Below are 21,323 nucleotides of genomic sequence, written 5' to 3'. Positions count from 1 at the left end.
CTCAAAAATATTTTTCATTCATAAATCAATCACTAAAAATCATTTCCGAAAAATATTTTCTACTCACCAACCAAACATGAGAAAATAAATTCAAAATCTACTTGTTTTTCAGAAAAACGTTTTCTAGGAAAACATGTTGCTTCGTACCAAACACACCCTAAATGATCCAATCTCCCCCTTTCACTTCCACCATCAACTCTATAAACAATAATTTCGCCCCAACATTCGCCCATCCCCGCCACACCTTTCCTCTCTTCTCCTTCGTTACCACACTCCCAAAACCATTGAATGTCACATCTTATTCCATTAAATGGAAGGACAGAAGTGATCCAATAGTAAGACAGAAAAGATAGTTTAGTATCAAAAAAAATGTTGAAGGATATATTTTACTCTATTTCAAATAGTAAAAGGGTAATTTTGATATTTTTACTTTTTTTTTTTTTGATGCATTAATATTTCACTTTGAAAAACTAACATGATATATATATATAAATGAATAAATATTGCTTTGTACAGCCTTAGAGACAATTACAATTTTGAGATTTTGCTGAGAATTGATGCAAAATCAACCTTTTACTTCTAAAATTAAAAGGAAAACAAAAGGAATAAATTAAAAAGAGTCTAATTATATCACAATTTAACAAAAAAAAAAAAACTATTCTTTCTCTCTCCATTCCAATCCAATCAATCTACAAGGTGAATACCTAATCTTATATTCAGAAATAGTATCTAATTTAGGTGACCATATTTGCCCTTTTGCACCAACCAATTGTTCGTAATGCTTCCTCAACTCAGGTGTGCTACACAAAAAATTAGGGCTCGTACTACTAGTAGATCCACAATCCTCATCTTCCTCCTTATTTCCTCTTTGAAGTAACTTGATCATAAACTCCGGCGCGACTTTAATCAAAACCCTACCATTTGATCCCTTTATATATTCAAAAGCAGGATTCTTGAAGTTAACATGACCTCTTTTGTTATTATCATTGCTATTATTACTACCTAAGGTAGCTAGAGAAGAAGCCGAAAGCACTTTGTTTGTGAAGGAATCAAGTGGAAGAACAAAGTACGTATCGTTATTTTTTAACTTATCGTCGATACCTAACGATGGAATTGGTTGACCAATGAAAAATGAGTCCGCATGACATATCATGCAATCGGGGTACTCAAACATTATCTCTCCAGCTAGCTTTTTTCCGATCACCATCCTCGTCGTTCCATCGTGAAATATAACCTTGATTGTTGATAAATTTGATGTGTAACATCCATTGCCCATTTTTGGAGGAATTGATAAATAAATATATGGATCGAAGGAGGAAATTTTTTTTTTGTGTGTGTTTGTGTGAGTTTGGAATATGGTTTTGTTTTTGTTTATATATATAGATTGAAGTTTGAAAAAGTAAGGTTGACTTTGAGGGAGTCATAGAAAATTAATTAAAGGAGTTTTGGTATTAATTTTTTATTTTTTATTTTTTGCCTAAGTTTCAAAATGACTTAAGGGGTAGGTCGGTGGTCACTGGTCAGTAACGTCGGCTGTCAAGTTATCGAACCTAAATTTTGTGACTGTGATCTGTATAATGCCTTGATATTTAGCTTGTATTTTGCGTGTGAGAAAAAAGTAATTAACTTAAAAATATATATACATGTCGTGCTTTTTTTTTTTTTCCAAGTTTGCGAAGAAGTTTTTAGAGTTAAACGATAAAAAATTTGATTAATATTATATGATATATTTTTTTTAGTTGTGTTAATTTTCTTTTTAGAGTCAAACAATAAGAACTTTGACTACCATTTTATGATGTATTTTCATAAGATTGATATACAAAAAAATTGTAATTTAGAATACTTTTTTTTAGAGTTTTAAATATCTAAATATTTTTTTTGGTTTGGGATGGGGATGGAATGGGGAAAGGATTACAATCACGAATTGAACTATCACCAATAAGGTGGAAATTCAGATAATTAATCAACTAAGCTATTAAGCTTCTTTAATATCTAAATTATTAGTTCAAAACATCAAATTAATATAATTATAAGTTTGAAAATTAGTTTACGAAAAACGTAATATGACAACTAAAAAAGATGGAGGGAGTACTGTTCTTTTTTACTCAATTTATTTGTTTGATTCGGATTTGAGACAATATCTAAAAAAAGGAACTTTTGAACAATGTAATAATATTAAATTAAATATATAATCCCACTATGCAACAAAAAAAAGAACTTTTGAATTATGTAATCTTAAAGTAAATACTCTCACCGTTTCACAAAAAATGACCTAGTTTGACTTGACACAGAGTTTAAGAGTATAAAGAAGACTTTTGAATCTTGTGATCTTAAATTAAAGTTTGATCAAATGTACAAAATTGCCCTTTGATCTTACGGCCTTAAACATGCTACGTGGAAAGTTGTTACCAAAAAAATAAAGAGGTCATTCTTTTTGAAACATACTAAAAATGAAAGGAGGTCATTTTTTTTTAAACGAATGGAATATATAATCTCGTTGTTCAATAATATTTATTCACTATTCAGTTGACACGTTTTGTAAGAAGTAATAATAATAGAGGTAATATTACTATATTATCCTTTGACTTTATTTGATGTAATGTTTTTAAAATTGTGTTATATGATAAATAATAGTATTTAATAGTCACAATAAAATAAACATAAAAAATAAATTATCTCTTAATTTTTTAAATTGGACAAATATTATTAAATAACTGTTACTAAACAAAGATAAGATATAGAATTTACTAAAATAAAAGTTACAAGAAGATCTTCCTTTAGAATTAATTAAAAAGAAAGATGTAGGTATTTAGTTTGTGTAGTTTTTATTCGAAATAATTGAAAATAGATAAAGTCAGCATCTTTTGTCAAAATATATCATATATGATAAATAGTTACTTATCCATTGGTCTGCTCTTATTTACTTTCTCTCATACTTTTTATTGGTTCATTATATTTCAAATATTATTTTTATTTATATATTGTATTTTTAATATATCATGAGAATTATTTTCAAAATATTTTATCATTAATTCTAATTATTTGATCCTAAATATTTTAGAAAAATACAAAATTAAATATCAATTAATGTAGATTTTATAATAAACATTATTTATATTAATCGTTTTTTCTTAAAAAAAAATTATAAAGTCCAAAATGAATATATAAAAATAAACCAAAGGAAGTACACCTCTCTTTTTATAGCATTATTTTAAAAATTGAGGGTCAGAGGGGATTTTGTTTTTTGGACCTCAATCTTGTCACGCATCTTTTCAATATTTTATATGATGTATACATTATTGTAGCTTATCATAATATTATTTATGTAATATTTAAATATAAGAATTCTATTATTGATTTTTTTTTATTGAAGTTCACAGTTAAAATTAAAATACTTAATTATATAATTCTAATTAAGGATTAGAACGTAGAGAATACTATTTTAAGTTTCAAGAGTCTTCCCGAATGCAAACCGTGGGAATCTTTGAGACAATATTAATTTAATGTTAATGTTTATTTAATTAATTATTTTATCATCATGTATTATTCAAATAAAAAATGAGTTCATCAATAATGAGAGATACAAAGTTATCACACTCTATCGCACCAGATATAGAAACATGAAATGCTCTAACAAGACAATGGGCAACTTGATTTTCATTGATTTCTTGATCACAGACAAAGAGAAAAGAAATGAGTGAATGTTGAAAATTGGTTAAGTAACATTATTATTATTGTTATTACTATCATTATTATTATTATTATTATTATTATTATTTAGAATCCACTAGTTTTGTCTTTTTTAATTACACAGGAAATTATTAGTTTTGAGAAGGGATTACATTTATTCGTTAATATCTCTCATTTCAAACCTCAAAAAAATAAATGTCACACAATGGTATTCTAAATATAACATTTATAGATTTTTTGTTATTTCAATTTGGATTGGAGTCAATACATAACTACTGTATTTACCCTAAATTAGAAAAACATGACTAAGAATTAGAAAACATAAAATAAAAGGATTTTATATATAGAATCAACTATGGATATCAAAAAATCTATATATGAGTAGGATAAAAATACAGAACTCTATAATACATGAAAATTGATAAATGATTTATTTTCTTGAACAATTTATCAACGATCAATATTTTTCATTAAATTAGCTCCTAAATATTTATCATGTCCAACTTGTATATTATAACATGGAACACCTTTTCAAAAACAACTTATGTGAGTGTATAAGACTTGACAATAAATACTAAGATAAATTAGTTCAAATAAATTAGTCCAAGGTAAAGGAAATCATCAAGAATTAACAGAAAAACTTTTTAATTTTGTCTATTTTTATTATTTTATACTATATTATATTATATATATATATATATATATATATATATATATATATATATATATATATATATATATATATATATATATGACACGTGACAATTTGATGTGTGAAATTTCTTTCTTTTTTATTTTTATTAAAAAGGTTGGAATAGGGTTGGTGTTGATAAGAAAACATCATGTATTCTTTCAATCAATGACTAATAAAACATTTTATAGGCTAATTAATTTAATTTTATACTAATTTCCATATATATAAGACAAAAGATTAGGCTGCTATTACATTGAAACAAATTGTTTAACTTTCCTCGTTTTTCATTTTCCATTATAAAAATCGTGGCGTGTCCTATTGGCAAATTGGGATGTATTTATACTTAGATATATTTTATTTATCTTTCCTAAGGGTGTGGTTCAATTTCAACGTGACGTGATCATATTCATTTTAATTTAAGGATAGCTTGATATACTATTAATATTTTGTTTGACATATTTTTTTAATCAATATATAATTTAATTTTTGCATTAGTTATAAGTATATTGAAGTGTGTAACAATGGATTTTCACGTATTAATAATGCAATACAAATGGTTTCTTCGCAACATTTTTCTCATAACATTTCTCATTTTTCAACTAAAGTGTCTATAAATAAATATTTTCTATTGAAGTTATACAAAAATTTGTTATTACTAATATATTAAATTAAATAGTGTAAATAACTGATATCAATCTAATTAATAGCAAATTATTAATACTTAATGTGGAAATAAGTAGAAGTAAAAGGGTTCAATTGAATCTAGTATAGCACTCCCTCTGGTCTATATTAAGTAAATTACTAAAACCTTTTTTTTTTTACAGTCCATAATACGTAAATTAATCAAAATTCGAGAAAATTGTTAGTGTATTTTTTCTTCAGATTTATGTTTCTTTTTTTTTTTAATTCCGATGCTTAACTGCTTTATATTTTTCTACGAGAATAACTTAGAAATAATTAAAAAGTCAACAGAATAGCGGTGGAAAATAACTTTACCAAACTACCGCATTTCTCGTCAAAACATTAAAGCGCTAGGTAAATATTTTTCATGAATCATTTCATTAATTAGGTGATAATAATTTCATTTCAATTATAAATATTTATACAAATTACCTTTAATGTAGCTTTTAAGCTAATCTAAAGATCAAAATACTTTGAACTTGTAGCTAAGGAATAAAAAAATTAGAAGGAATTCTCAATTGACTGAGTATACACAGGACATATTCATGAATCATGGCTTAGATTTACATCCTATGTATACATACATAATTATTAATTATTTGAAACTTTTTATATGGTCAAATTGACATGTGATTGATTATGTTTCACGTAGCTAGAGAGTTTGCCCCACTAATTGTATAGACCAAAGTTTTCAAAAAAGCCATTTTTTAGCATCATATGTGCAAGTTGCTAAAATCCAACTCTTATTTCCACAATTTGATCCAAAACTAGTTATTGCAGATAATGATGTTCATCTGCCAAAACTTTTTGTGGTGTTACTTTTGGCCAAGTCCACATGACCTTGCCTTTTCACGACGAAACATTTTTCTTTATTTTAATTTATTCGTCTAATTTTAATGTGATATAATTTTAAAAAGTTTAAAAATATATCAAAATCATGTTATTTAGGTTTATAGTATTAAATATGCCTTGTTGGGACTTGCAACTTACAATCAAAAAGTTGATCAAAACCAAAGAAACATTATTCCTCAAAATAAATTAAAAGAATAAGATAAATAAATTAAAACGCATAAATAATATCATTTAAACATATTAGGTTTGATTTATGATGAGGTTGCCTTTAGATGGAAATAAGTATTCATGTGTGAGGTCCGCTGCATATATTTCTAGGAAAGTTAATGTCATTTTTAGAATGAGGAAAACCTAGACATTTAATTTAACCAAATTAAAAAAAATAGGCATCATGCTCACTAGCTAGTAAATTTTGGATGTTCATTTTGCATAAGAATATGGATGGGAAGATCACATAACCCTACAAGAAAAACACCCTCTAAGGAAGGAAAATCTAGTTCTAAAAAGTCAAAATCTGGTCCCAAATAGTTTATTGCGACAAGAAAATGCTGGTCGTAGAGTTTCCTATCAGAACTTCAACTGTCCATTTAGTAGTGTATCACAAGTCTAAATCGTCTATAATTTTCAAATTTATAGGTTATGGTGTAGAAGGTTGCGAGACAAAAACAGATTGCATTTGATAATGTATCACAAGTCTAAAAGGTCTACGGGTTGGATTCACAGTGATTGCGCTAAATCCTAGACAACTGTTGAATGCATTCACAAGACCTCTAATAACAATATACATTGAATTGAACTTTACAAGCTACATCTTTTAATTACCACAATGATTATGACCATTAATATTTTACGATACTCATCTTCATACATTCAATCACTTGTCATTTTTCAAACAAATTAATACACCGCTATCACATTCACATAAGAGAATGAAGTAAATTAATTGGATAAATTTCATGACTTTCAGTCAAAAGTATAAAACTTTATGTTAGTCATCATCATATCATCACTATAGTGCATTAGGACTTAGACTCAATGTCTTACCTATATAAAGACACCTTTAGTCATAAATCAATAAGACTTGAACTCAACTTCTTATTATCATGATGCACCAAGACTTTAACTCGATGTTTTACCTATTTGGTGCGGTGAAATCTGAATTCACCGTCTTACTCACAACCAATGTCTTAATAAACCAAATGCATTACAAAAAAACAATTATCGAAAATCATAAATATAATTTGAACTTTACTTAATATACAAGAAAAATGAACAAAATCAATTAATTTAAGCAACATATTAGAATCATATAAAAGTCTTAACTTAATATAAATTTCAATATTTTAATAGTCCCTCTCAACATTGTTATGAAGATTATTATAATTTATTAATCATTTTAGAATAACTACAAAACAAGCTTTGTTAGTACAAATAATAGGCATAATACATAAATATGATATTTAACTTGGCTTTGAATCACATTTATGCCCTTCAATTTTTAGGTATGCACAAATAGACATTTAAACTTGTATAAAGTTGAACAAATAGACACACGTGTCCTACCTATCATCCTACATGTCATTTTTCGTCCTACGTGGTGTCCTAAGTATATTGTATTTTGCCATGTAGGACTCATGTGTTTATTTATTTAAAAGTTGGATAGTTAAAGTGCTTGTTTGTACATTATGAAAGTGGGAGGTCAAAGTTAAAATTTGAAACCAAGTTTAAGGTCCAATATATGTACCATGCAACCAAAAAATTACTAGGATAATTCATCAAAATCACCTACCATTGATTCTTGACGGAGAATGAGCAACTCGTGTTGATAACGTGTTATAAAACTAAACCAAACTAACAATATAAAGATAAAGAAAAGAAGAATATAAGACAAGAGATATAGAAGATGAAAACAATAGAAATAGGGAGACAAGAGATGAGAGTTTTTCTTATTCATCAAAGTATTCATCAGATCTTCAAGTGTATACAATATAAACTCTTATGCCTCTATTTATAGTGTAACACAGAGACATACAAAAGGTTAGTCATAAACATGAATTAACATAAATATAATGGGGATGTTATGAAAGTGATAAATTACAAAAATAATGGTTACAAATGTGGAGGTTACGATCATCTTCATAATGAGAAAAATAGTGGAGATAATGAGTGAGTAACTTCTTGGTGTAGTGGACATCCACACTTTAATATTTGTAACAAAATATAATTTTAAAATTTATTTAATATAATTTTGGTTTTTCTCCCTTACCCAAACACCGCAGCAAAGAACCAAGTTTTCAAAAAAAAAAAACACCAAAATCAAGCTGAAAAAATGAAGAACCAAAATCGAAAAAAAAAAACAAATTATTTCGGATCAGTTCGAATTTTTCAATTTTTCGTAAAATCCGTTGTGACCCTACATGTTGAACAATTTTATTTTTAATTACCAAGAATTAAGACTATAATCAGTCCTGTAATTAACAAATACTGACTGATTATTAAAAAAAAAATACAAAAACAATTGACTAAAAGAAAGTGAATGAATAAGCAATTAAAATGGTCAAATAGAGGTCCCTCTTTATATTTCATTTGCTATCATTTGTCAATATTTCAGATGGAAAAAATGGTTAGAAAAAATAGTTTCTAATTCAAAAGGAAAGACTCTTAAATCACCTAAAACATTTGAATATTTCATATAAATCTATTTCATTTTTAAGTAATAGTAAGTTTAATAAACAATGTAGCTGGACAATTACAGTGTCGGCAGCTACATTAATATTATATTTGGTTAGGCATATTAAACTTCAATTAATTAAAATATGTGTTTTTGCTAGTTTGTATAGTAAATAAATATGTGGTGTACTTTAGACTATTTCTATTTTCCAACTCTTTTAAGCTCGTGTATTGAATAACAATACATTTTTAATATAGCACAATGATAGTGAAATAGTTTAGTACTTAATAATTTGTTACATCTGTGGAAGATTCACATTATGAGGGACTCAAATAAAAGTGCATATTTATCAATTAATTGTAGGTCAACCAACATCAAAATTATCAATATTTGAGGACTTAAAAGCATAAAGGTTAAATATATTTTATAGTAAATTAAAATAACGAAAATCAAAATTATCAATATTTGATGGACTAAAAGCACAAAATTACCTACTTAGTATGCTTTATATATGCTGCAATGCAAAGTCCAAAACTTAGTCAAATAACCTTTGATTAACCTGTTATTTTTTAAAAAAAAAAAAATAAATCAATTAGAAATTTTTGATGGTTTTTCATTTTATTAGTGATTAGGTTTAATCTTGTGGAGCATACCAATTGCAGCTGCAGTACGTTGCAATAATGAACTCTAAGGGGCTGAAATAGTAAAGTAATTATATATATATATATATATATATATATATATATATATATATATATATATATATATATATATATATTTGTTGTTGATGAAAACATTATTACAGTTGAAAAATAAAATAATTTGAAATGAGATGTAAATATATGTAATGATCCTTTTAGGTCATTTTTTTCAGTTCTTCTTAAATTTAATGTTTAGAATTTTCCTATAGTTGTCCAAAGCCATTTTTGACTATTTGGGACAAATGTCATCGACCAGTTCATCTGATTTTTATGCAAATTTATGTATTTGACTTTAATTAAAAAAATTGATAGATTGTCTCAGAATATAATTTTGATAGTTCCATTATCTTTGAAATATCGATTGTGGTCTAGATAAACATTTGATTCAGGTACCCAGTTGTGACTTTTTGCTAAAATGGAGATCGGAGTTTGGGATCCATTTTTTATTGAGATGACCACCTATGAAAGTTTTAGTATTTCTATTAAGTCCAGTATGTTATATTTGATAGGATTACATAGTTCATTTGTATTTATGGGGTTCTGAATGAATTATAACCTGATGTATTACTTTTTTTTTTAGTGTGATGCGAATTGAATTTATCGTCTTACACTTGACTATGATTTAATAGACTGAAGTACGATATGACTCACCCTTTTAAGTCTTTCAAAAATATTTAAATAAAATTCACTTTTGTCAACTATTGCCTTCGTCAATATAAGTGACTATAATAAGGAAAAATGTAAAACTTACACTCAAAATTTACGTTATCAAAATGATACTCAAACTTTATACCTTCTCCCTTTAAGAAATTTGATGGAGTACCGAATATTTAACCAGTTGGAGTTTATGTCTTTGGTTCTTTGTAGAGTATTGGTTAAAACTTGTTTCTAAATCATAAAATAAAAGATTCTAGAAAATACGTACATGATTTTATGCATAGAATATTCTTGATTGCCGTAGTTATTATTATCCCTTTTCGATTCTCATAATGAGATCAATCAAAACATGAGCTAAAGAAAAAATAAAAACTCAATCTCAACTAGAATCTTATGCTAAACGTGTTATAAAATATGAGGCGTATAAAACAAGAGACAAATACAAGAGATATGAAGGATATAATGTAAAGATCATGTTAATCAAAATGTCTTGGAGCGTCTTTTAATTGTAGGTTGAGAAACCACTCCAAAAATCAATATTAAATGCCCAAATTAATAGATATATTTTTATCCTAAATGATTCATTAAAACTAGAAAATATGCATATATTAATGTAAGTAATTCATGTATTAACTAAACATATAATCCACTCATTCAATAGATTTATATAACAAAATATATAATTTGTCGATATGTGTATATATAATCTATACTTGTGTATCAAAATGTAGTGTAACTAGGAAAGTGGAGGATGACAAAAAGTAAGTAGAGATAATTGTACTAGCCGTTCAATTAGTCATCATATAACAAAGAGTGAGTGGGACTGACAAAAAGGGAACTGAGGGTGTCGAAAAAGAAAACAGTAAATAATTTAGCAATTTTAGATTAGATTTAAAAAGAAAACTGACTCAATGAGCTATTTAAGCTTATTTTTATTAGAGAAGATTTGATTTATATGTATATGTCATGTATATCACACATATTTTTCTATGCATGATATACATGTTATTCACAAGTGTTGTACATGAGGATTTGATAGAAATATATTTTTAAAAGAACAAAGTAGGATGCATAAAGTTTTAACAGAGTAGACGGTAAGTAGGAATAACAAGCAAATCTTGAGCCCTTGGAGCTGCCAAACCAAACTTTTCAGTCATGTCCAAATCAACAGGAAATATGCCATCAGGCAAATCCCAATTGAAGCAATGTACTAATTGTGCAACTATCAACTTCACTGTAATCAACCCCAGATTTATTCCTGGACAACTTCTTCTCCCATATCCAAATGGTAGTAAATGAAAATCATGTCCACGAAGATCCGTCTTCTTCTTACCAATAAATCTCTCAGGAATAAATTCTTCTACATTATCCGACCATATATTAGGATCATGTCCTAACGCCCAACAATTTATCATAACTCGTGATCCTTTTGGTATGTAACATTCACTTATCACAACGTCTTCTATTGATTCTCGAGGAACTAAAAGAGGCGCTACAGGATGTAACCTGAATGTCTCCTTGAGCACTAGTTCTAAGTATTCCAACTTAAGTAAGTCATCTTCCTCAACCATTCTATCAAGTCCTACAATAGAAGTCAACTCGTCTTGGAGTTTGTTCATTACTGTTGGATGCTTGATGATTTCTGCAAACACCCATTCTATCCAAGTGTGTGAAGTATCGATGGCTCCAACGATCATGTCAGAAAGGATAGCTTTCATGGTTGCACGATCAATCGAGTAGGATGAGTTCGGATTGTCTTGATATGACAACATGATATCAACAAGATCCTTGTTTTTGCTCTTGTGAGTGTAGTTCCTAGCATCTTGTTCATGCTCATTGATTATGGTATCAAATACTTCTTGAACACGCTTTCCTGCTTCTTTCAACTGCTTATTCAAGCCCTGAACATCCATGGTTTCATAAATCACACGTGTATGACCAAAATATATTACATAAACGTTTAATCTCGAGACCTCTAGCTATGGACGAAGTAGTCTCATTTATGCACCAGTACAACCCGTATTTGTGTATGCATGACACTTAAGTAGAGCTATCTCAAGGTGACAAAATTAGTCCATGAATATGTAAATCGTCTAACTCATCCAAGTTTGAATCAATTATTAATCCACTCATTTATTATCTCAATCTATCTCAACCTAGCCCACTTTAGTCCATAAAAATTGGGCTAATGTATAGTCCAAAATGACTCATGAAAAATCTAGTCAATAGAATAGTAATTTTCAATCATGTTTAATCAATAGTTCATTAATTATTTTGTAGCCAATCCAATTAATATTCATTCATATGTCATATGCTAGGATAAATTATTGTGATGCTCATCAATGTAGCTAAAAGGTAAATTAGTAAAATTAACCATTTTATTTAGAGAAAAGTAGCACGAATAATTAGTTTCATCTTCTAACTATTGATAGTCGTAGAAGTACTCCATTACTTAACTAACTGAACTCAAATTCACCCTCCAATCTTGTAACATAAATAAAATATACTCCTAAATTTCGTCAAGTTTTAAGCTACTTTTAACGGTTCTCTCATTTTTTATTAAGAATATTATGCACCTACAAGAGAAAAGTATATCTAAGTTTAGGCATGATTATACCCTCCAACTTATGGTGTGCACATATAGACACTTAAACTTGTATAAAGTTGAACAAGTTGACACATTAATCCTATGTGGCACAATACACATAGGGCACCATGTAAGACGCAAATCGCCATGTACGCTGCCACATAGGACGTATATATCTATCTTTTCAATTTTATACAACTTAAAATTGTTGATACTCAAAGTAGAAGGACTTAAATATAAAATGAGACAAAGTTAAAGAATTAGCCTAAGTTTAATTAGTATGTTTTTAATATTGTCAATACGAAACTAATATTTTGGATCAAATTCAAAAAAGTGTTTTCGATGATAAAAAAAACCATAGAAAACATACCTGAATATCAAATGGCTCAAGAAAAGGCACATAATCAGCAACATTAAAAATTCCAGCCAATCTTACCATCTCCTTTACAATATTCTCCAAATCAAATCTCTCACTATTCCCATCCCCAAATAACATTCGATAAGTCATATTCCCAATTAAATCCCCAATCTTCTTCCCCAAATTCACCAATTCACCCCCAAATCCCTTCACTTCATCCACCAAAACCCCGATTTCCTCCTTCCTCATCCCGGCTGAATACCCGATTTTCTCCGCCGTGAGCAGCTCCTGAGTACAAAACTTACGATTATTGCGCCACTGTGGACCGTAAGCTGCAAACGCTAAACCCTTAGTACCGTCACTCATGTAATGTATCGCTTTCAGCTTCGGCCGGCTTGCGAAAGCTGCGTCGTGAGTTCTCAGTACGAGCTCGGCGGTTTCCGGCGATGAAATAATCACCGTTGGAATGTTGCCGAGTTTTAGGAACATTATTGGACCGTAGGTTTTGGAGAGGTTGTAGAGGGTACGGTGAGGGAGGGTACCTAATATGTGGAGATTTCCGATTATCGGAATACCTCGTGGACCTGGTGGAAGTTTCCGGTGAAGTTTTTCCGGAGTCCATCGGAAGTGGATGAAGTAGAAGAGAAGAGAGATGAGAAATGAAAAAAAGGCTACGACAACATAAATGGATGATAACATTGGATAGTTTCGGAATTAGAAAAATAAAATTGGAAGCTATGCGAGAACCGGCCGTGAAGATGTTGAGGAAATCAATATATATATATATATATATAAAAATGAGAATCTTTCGTACGCATGTCTCAATAATGAGAAAAATAGATATATTTTTTATTTTAAAAAATGAGGCTTTAGATTATTTCTTTTTACACAATAATATTATGTGTGTATATAGATATATATATTGCTATTAATAAGTTACTTAATGAGTATTACACCTCCTAACCTGTTAATAATATATATAACACCTAACATTTAATTTAATAATATAACTCCTAACCTTTCATATTCATAATCTTCAAAATATTTAATATAAAAATTATAACTCCTAAATATTACACCTATAAAAATCCACTTTGAGACATTGCATGATGGTCATTTTATTTTTATTTTCCTTATTCTTCATATTTTATTCCTTTGATTTGTTAATTTTTTTTTGTCTTCTTTGATTTGATTTTTGCTGGAGAGGGATGTATGATGATAAATATTATATATTTTCACATATTTTAATTTTGTGAGGTAAAATGATTTGACATGTCACATGTCTAATTATCATTATCACTTTTGTTCTATTGTAATTACATATATATTTGATATTATTAGGTTGGATTGTTGATGATACAAATCATGATTCTATTATAGAAAAAATAATTTGTTCATTTTTTTTTTGCTTCTCTTTGTAAATTTTTGAGATTTTTTTTTCTTATTCCTGTAGTTTCTACCGACACTAATTGTCTTTATTCACTTTGTAAATTTGAAGAATCGAATTATGTTATGTTGAGAGTGTGATCCTTCTTTCCCCTTCAAATCATAAATAACTAAATAATTTTAAATATTTTTGCTTGATTAGTTACTTAATTTTATGTATGTTTGTTGGTATTATTGTAAGGATTGTTTATAGTTCTCCGGTTAAACCTCTGATGCAATAAGAGTTGATTGTTTGCTAATCAGATTAATTAGTTAATTGAAAGAACGTCAATATATCTTATTTCTAATTTTGTCTAACAATATCTTCCTCCTCACTAGCTATAAAAATGTTATACAAACATATAATAAATATAAGTAATAAAAATAGTAATATACCACATCTCAATATAAAATAAATAAAATACTAAATATTGAATACAAATATTATATAGCTAAGAATCAAATAAATCGATTCCTCTTATAATTTCGTATCTCACAATCACATAACAATGGTATGGTAAAAATACATAATTTTAACGTTGCATTATTTTTTATATTATTTATATACAGAAATTATTTATAGGCCAAATGTTACACAATTTTGAGAATTTAATCAACAAAAAATTATATATTTTTTAATTTTATTTTAGAACCTTCGTACGATTACTTCTTCTTTTTTTATTTCAAAATTTTTTCTATTCCTTTTGATTAACTTTTAATTCTATGTCTTTTTTCAATTTATTTTTAATTAATTTTTCTCTTAATAGATATCTCTCCTATAATATAAAATAAGAGAAAAAGTATATATTGTTCAAAATAATAATAAGTACTAAAAATAATATTGTTTATTAGAAGCATATTTGGAGACTTTTAATAATTTGAAATTTCTAAAATGAGGTAAAAAGAAAATATGTCATATAATAAAATAAATCATAAAAATGATGGAGGATTTTACTTAAACATATTTTTGTTTATTAAAAAAATATGTCACTTTTTTTTTTACCTTTTTCCTCTTATTTTTATATATATTTTTAATTTAATTTTTATCATAAACTCACACCTCTTCATCTTCCATAACCTCTATACTTAATTAATGTTTATTAGTAATACCTATAACTTTCAACTTTATAGCTTCATAACCCCAAATTACTTGATGTTTAAATTTGTGTTATCTTAAAATCACATCAAAAAAAAATTTCTAACCAAATATATTTATGTTTAGCTTAATTGTCCTTTAGTTTAACCTTGTAATGCAAAATCTATCGACAAAGACTTCTTTGTATAATTATTTCTACTTCTAATAAGAATGATACAAAATAAGATATATAAAAGAGAATAATTGATTTGTTTTTTTGCATGAAATTATAAGAGCAAGATCATTACTAAAAGTAAAACAAAAACAATTCTTGAAAACATTAAAATGTATTTGTAGATACGCTTAGCGGGGGAGATAATCAAAATTATTATGAAGTTATTTTTAAATTTTAAATAAAATATGAATCATGAAAAATATAATAAAAATTAATTAAGAGAATTCATTTAAACATTTTGCTTAAAGTAATAAAAAGCTTAAGACAAGCTAACTTGATTATGTTAAGATTTCATGCTAATTGATACTGTTTTAAAAATATAATATATAAATTAGTAAAAATATTAAAGACGAGCAAACTTCATTCTCTTAATTACGATGCTAATTGTTTGTGTTTTCTTAATAGAATTAAATAAGCAAAGACTAAAAAATAAAAAAAAAGGAAGACTAAAAAATAGCGTTGAAATAAATTTTTAACAAAAACTTAGAATTATAGAAGAAAATTTATCAAGGAAAAAATTAATACATAATCATTTCAAATATACTTATTACTTAATCATTCATCCTCCATTATAATGATTCTAAAAATTTACTTAACTTTTTCTCCTACACTTTAATTACAAGAAAATATTATTTATCGTTGATAATTATAAATATTCACATTATTTGTGAACAGTTTTTTTATGTTTACTTTATTTAGAAAAAAATCAAGAGTCTAATTATAAGATTTTAGTAGATATATAATTTTTTTTTAATCTTAACATAAAACCGTTTATCATTCATCTATAATTGTTCATTTATTATGCATTTTATTATGCATTTTAACAATAATATATTATTTTTATGTTAATTCTATATCACTAAAAATTATTTCACCGAACTAAAATCATGTATCACCCATTTCCTCCAAAGAATCAATATATAGAGAGAACTTTATACTTTAATATATAAATATTGATGCATTTTTTAAGTCTTCAAATTATAGTAGCTTATCTATTACAAATTTTTTTTATATTTCTAAGTCTGTTTTTGAATTTATTACTATTTTAATTCTTTTGATATTTTTTAAAAAATTTAAAAGACTAAAAATCTCACTTTAAATTTTTAACAAAACATCAAAGTTAACCATATTTAATTTTGAGAAATCATTCAAATGGATAATGAAGTCATAAATTCTTAATTATATATTACAACTAACATAAAAGAATAGGTACTATTCAACTAAAAAAAAGTAGGTATTTGACCGTACAAGTATTTATTTTTTGATAAAATTAATTCATGAATTGAGTTGAAATTACAAAGTTAAAAGATAAAATTTATTAACTAATCTATTTGAATTTGAAAATTAAACAAAAATGAAAACTTTTAGATACAGCGCATAACGCGGCTAAGTTTACTAGTAATAGGAAAATTCTGGATCATCGTGGAGGATAATATTTGTATCAGATATTTATTTAACTAAATATAATTATTTGATACATATGGCAAAAGACATTTTTTTGTATTGATATACAATTAAATGATCCTCAATGAATATAACACATGTTTGTATTATTTACTTATTAAAAGTAAATATATAGAAGTAGCACTGTACAAATCAAATTATAAAGTCAAATTGAACCGGTGAATCAAGTTAAATTGAGAAAAAACTGACTTATGATTTAGTTTGATTAGTTTGGCGTTGAAAAAGAAAAACTGATCATTCTTGATTTGATTTGGTATTAACAATAAAAAGAATCAAATCGAATTCAACCCAAACCAACATAATACATATATAATTTTAACTTTTTATACATAGAAATATTTATATAATCTATTTTGTAAATATTTTAAAATTAATTTTATTAATTTTCAATATATATAAATTAGATATATATTCAGAAATGGGCTTATAACTTGTAAGTTATGATAAATATTTGTCCATTAATTGATGAATGATACAAGCCCAATATAAACTAAGTTAAAACTCTAGAGTAGTCATATTCTCACTTTTTCACTTTCCACTTTCCAATCTTTGGACTTTCCGGAGAACAACTCAATCTTGCTATTCTCATTCAATACGTTCGTCTATTTGCTGATAATTAGATATGTTTTTCTTTTTTCTTTTCTTGCAAATGTAAATTTATAAATGAAAATCGTCACTTACAATTTACAATGGTTGTTGCTACCACAAATATTAATGTTTTGTGTTTCACATTCTTAGATGGAGACGACGGCTGGAACTGGTGCTGAAATGATTATCGACAGTCCTCCGGTTGTATCGATACCTCAAAAGAAAGGTAAAAACACTCTTCATCTCCGCGCTTCTTCTAAAAAGCAAAAAAGAACAACCCCAATAGATTCCAATCCTACAAATGGTAATACAGGGAGAGAAACGTCATAGATTTGGGTTACTTTGCTAAATTTATTGCTAAAGGAGGTAAACAAAGAGCAAAATGTAACTATTGTGTAAAACACTTTGCTGTTGAGACAAAAAAAAGAAACTTCTATATTTTAATCACATTTAAATGACAAATGTCTCAAATCTCCCTTTAGATTTGTTGATAGAAGGCAAACAACCTTGAAATCTATACCAAGCAACGTAAGGGTACTAGAAAATGAAACAAGTTCTATAGAAAAAGGTTGTGTACAATGTGGAGGATATCAGGAGGGTCATTGCCGAATTTGTCATTATTGATGAACAACCATTTAAAGTTGTTGAAGGGGAAGGTTTTTAAAAAATGATGGTCAAAGCTTGGCCTAATTTTGAATTACATTCACGGGTAATTGTGGCTAGACACTGTTTGAAGATCTATTGAGAAGAGAAAAAGAAACTTAAAAAACATGTCAAGAATCAACATATATATATTACTAGTGATACATGGACATCACTTCAAAGTTTGACTTATACGATCGTGACGGCTCATTGGATTGATGATGAATGAAACTTATTAAAAAATATTCTTAATTTTTTTTCAAACTCCAGATCACAAGGGTGAGACTATAGATAAAGGTATTGAAACATGTTTGTTGGATTGGGAAATTGAGAACTTGTTTATAGTGACTCTGGATAATGCATTTGCCAATGATGCTGTCATTAACCATTTGAAGACACGTATTAATGATTGGAAAGGGGACACATTGAGAAATGAGCTTTTACATGTTAGATGTAATGCTCATACTTTAAACATAATTGTAAAAGAACTAAAGAAGGATTAGATGAACAAATCGAGCCAATTTCTCGCATAAGGAATGCAGTGAAATATGTCAAGTCTTCTGCTTCTAGGTTTACCTCTTTCAAGTCATATGTTGAGAAGACTAAGCTAGACGCTCATGGTCTCTTAAGTCTTGATGTTGAAACTACTTATACGATGTTAGAAATTGTTGTAAATTTTGAAAAGGCTTTTGCAAGAATGTACATTGATGATCATAACTATCGAAAGTATTGTTTTCAAAATCAATTGAAAGGACATCCAACTATAAATGATTGGCAGCTTGTGAAAGGTTTTATAAAGTTCCTCAAAATCTTCTATTATTCTACTTTGAAATTTTCAGGGAGCTTATATGTTACTTTTAATCTATTCTTCCATGAATTTTTTAATGTTCGAAGTTCTATATTGAAGTACTCTTATAGTGAAGATCTGATTTTGATTGATATGACTTGAAGGATGAAGGTTAAGTTTGATAAATATTGGGAGAATATTGAGAACCTGAAAATTTGAACATGTTGTTGTTTATTGCTATTGTGTTGGATCCTAGATATAAGATGCGATATGTGAATTTTATTCTTGGCAAAACGTATGACTCCTTACTGGAAAAATTAAAGGCAGATTATGTGGAAGGTATCTTGAAACGTTTGTATAATCACTATAATCATTCTTCGACTAAAAATTTTACAGATAACATTGGAGGTGAGACTAACATGATGGATGTAGTTGATGATATATTGCATTCTGAATGGGAGAAACATTTAGAAGAGGAGAAAGTTGAAAAAAAAATATAAGCTTAATCAATATTTGATGGATAATATAGAGAAGCCAAACGATTTTAATATCTTGACTTGGTGGAAAGCTTCATCGAATAGATATCCAACTATTTCAAAAAATGGCAAGGAATGTTCTTTCTATTCCCGTGTCTACTGTGCATCTGAATCAACTTTCAGTACAGGTGATCGTATTCTTGATTCATATCGGAATTCTTTATCACAAAAAACAGTAGATATTCTTATTTTCACTCAACAATGGATACGGTCACCTTCTAAAGAATGGAAGGTTCAAAATTATTTGGAGGAAGTTCAGAAAATTGAAGAAGTTGAAAAAGGTATTTTACTAATTTAGTTCTTAATTTTCCCTTTTTGCTATTAATTTTCTACCTTGAAAATACCTTTATGCTAGTTGCCAACTAACAAAGTTGAGTTAACAAGTGATTCAATATCTAATTATTCATTTATGTGCTAATAATTATTTTCCTTTCAGAATATCCAGGTGCTCCTTTGAGTATCGATTATTTTAAAGAGTTAGCTTTTTGCGCAATTCTTTTGATATATAGGTATCTCCTTTTCCATTATTGAAATAACATTTTACAGTTCTAGTTAGTGATTTTCGTCCTGATAATTTTTTTTTCTTTTCAGAATGTATGTCTAGGTGACCTTTTGAGTATATATTAGTTTGGATTAAGAAAATATGCAGCTGCATCTTCATGGTTGAAGAATGAAGATTATTGGAGTAACTTTGCAATTTTTTTGTTGGGTTTAGAGGATATTTTACTAATATAATGTGAAGTGTTATGTTTTTAATTTTCAATGTTAAATAGACTTATTTTTAATAAACTATTTGTTTCTGCTGATCATGTAAGGATCTTAATAATCAAAACTTGTTGAAATTAGAATGAAATGAAATGATTATTGAGCAATTGTCAGGATATTGGGTTATTGAGCAGTTGTCACGTGGTGTTTCTCTTCGTATCTTCTTCTATCTCGATGTGTTGTATGTTATAAAATTCTCATTCTATGGTCGTTTGCTTTAGCTTGTTGTTGGGGTTATGATGTCTATGTGTGATGGGTATTGTTTCTTAGTCGTTTCCTTTAGTTGGCATAATATCAAGTTAGAAACTTTGAAGATTCATGGTCTGTTGGCATTTTGTAGTTTTGTAGTCGTTCTTGCTGTTCTTAGTCGTTTTCTTTAGTTTTTAGTCATTTTCTTAATCATTATTGCTTTGTTGCTCCCTTTTTCGGATCCGCTGCTTGATTTTGTGTTACAATCTAGTCGAAGCTTGTGGGTTTGCAGATGGTGTTGGTATTTCTTTGGCTACTCTTTTGAGTTCTGTTTGTTGTTCCCCTTCTTGAATCGGCTACCTGATGTTTGTTGAGTCTGTGCTACTTCATTTGCGAAGTGATTCATGTGTTGCATTTAAATTTTAGAAAAATGGTGGAGCAGGGTAAGAAAAATATTTCTACATTTTATTTTATAATTATTTGTTTGGAGAATAATAATACTTTAATCTTTAACTCTAACTAATACCAATAATTTATTTAACTTTTGTCAAAGGTAAAATATTTTGACTTTTGTCCATGCTGAGGGCGATATGACAATCTTTTTAAATAAAAGAAAGTATTATTACACATACCATGATGAAAATACAATAAAAAAGAGGGTGTAGTTATTAAACTAATAAGTAATAATTTAAATACGAAATTCACAATCTCAATAATTTTTATATG

General features: G+C 27.5%; 3 protein-coding genes across 3 annotated transcripts; 1 reads left to right on the top strand and 2 right to left on the bottom strand.

The window, feature by feature from the left end:
• Positions 1-461: 461 nt before the first annotated feature.
• Positions 462-2,035, bottom strand: LOC104646915 (uncharacterized). The gene has a single exon (XM_010321425.4). It carries the CDS (start codon positions 1,274-1,276, stop codon positions 656-658), a length of 621 nt encoding a protein of 206 aa, XP_010319727.1. The 5' UTR covers positions 1,277-2,035; the 3' UTR covers positions 462-655.
• Positions 2,036-10,863: 8,828 nt separating this feature from the next.
• On the bottom strand, positions 10,864-13,775 carry LOC101249909 (cytochrome P450 CYP736A12). The gene is made up of 2 exons (XM_004237320.5): positions 12,904-13,775; positions 10,864-11,847 (listed from the first exon to the last, which is right to left on the bottom strand). Exons 1-2 carry the CDS (start codon positions 13,588-13,590, stop codon positions 11,026-11,028), a joined length of 1,509 nt encoding a protein of 502 aa, XP_004237368.1. The 5' UTR covers positions 13,591-13,775; the 3' UTR covers positions 10,864-11,025.
• Positions 13,776-17,605: 3,830 nt separating this feature from the next.
• On the top strand, positions 17,606-20,524 carry LOC138348318 (uncharacterized). The gene is made up of 5 exons (XM_069297246.1): positions 17,606-17,686; positions 17,829-17,904; positions 19,772-19,924; positions 20,080-20,152; positions 20,235-20,524. The coding sequence occupies exons 2-5, from the start codon at positions 17,829-17,831 to the stop codon at positions 20,245-20,247; spliced, it is 315 nt and encodes a 104-aa protein (XP_069153347.1). The 5' UTR covers positions 17,606-17,686; the 3' UTR covers positions 20,248-20,524.
• Positions 20,525-21,323: the final 799 nt, after the last annotated feature.

The sequence above is a fragment of the Solanum lycopersicum genome, chromosome 4 (assembly GCF_036512215.1).
Source record: "Solanum lycopersicum chromosome 4, SLM_r2.1".
NCBI lineage: Eukaryota > Viridiplantae > Streptophyta > Magnoliopsida > Solanales > Solanaceae > Solanum > Solanum lycopersicum.
This window is presented reverse-complemented; position numbering and strand designations above follow the sequence as displayed.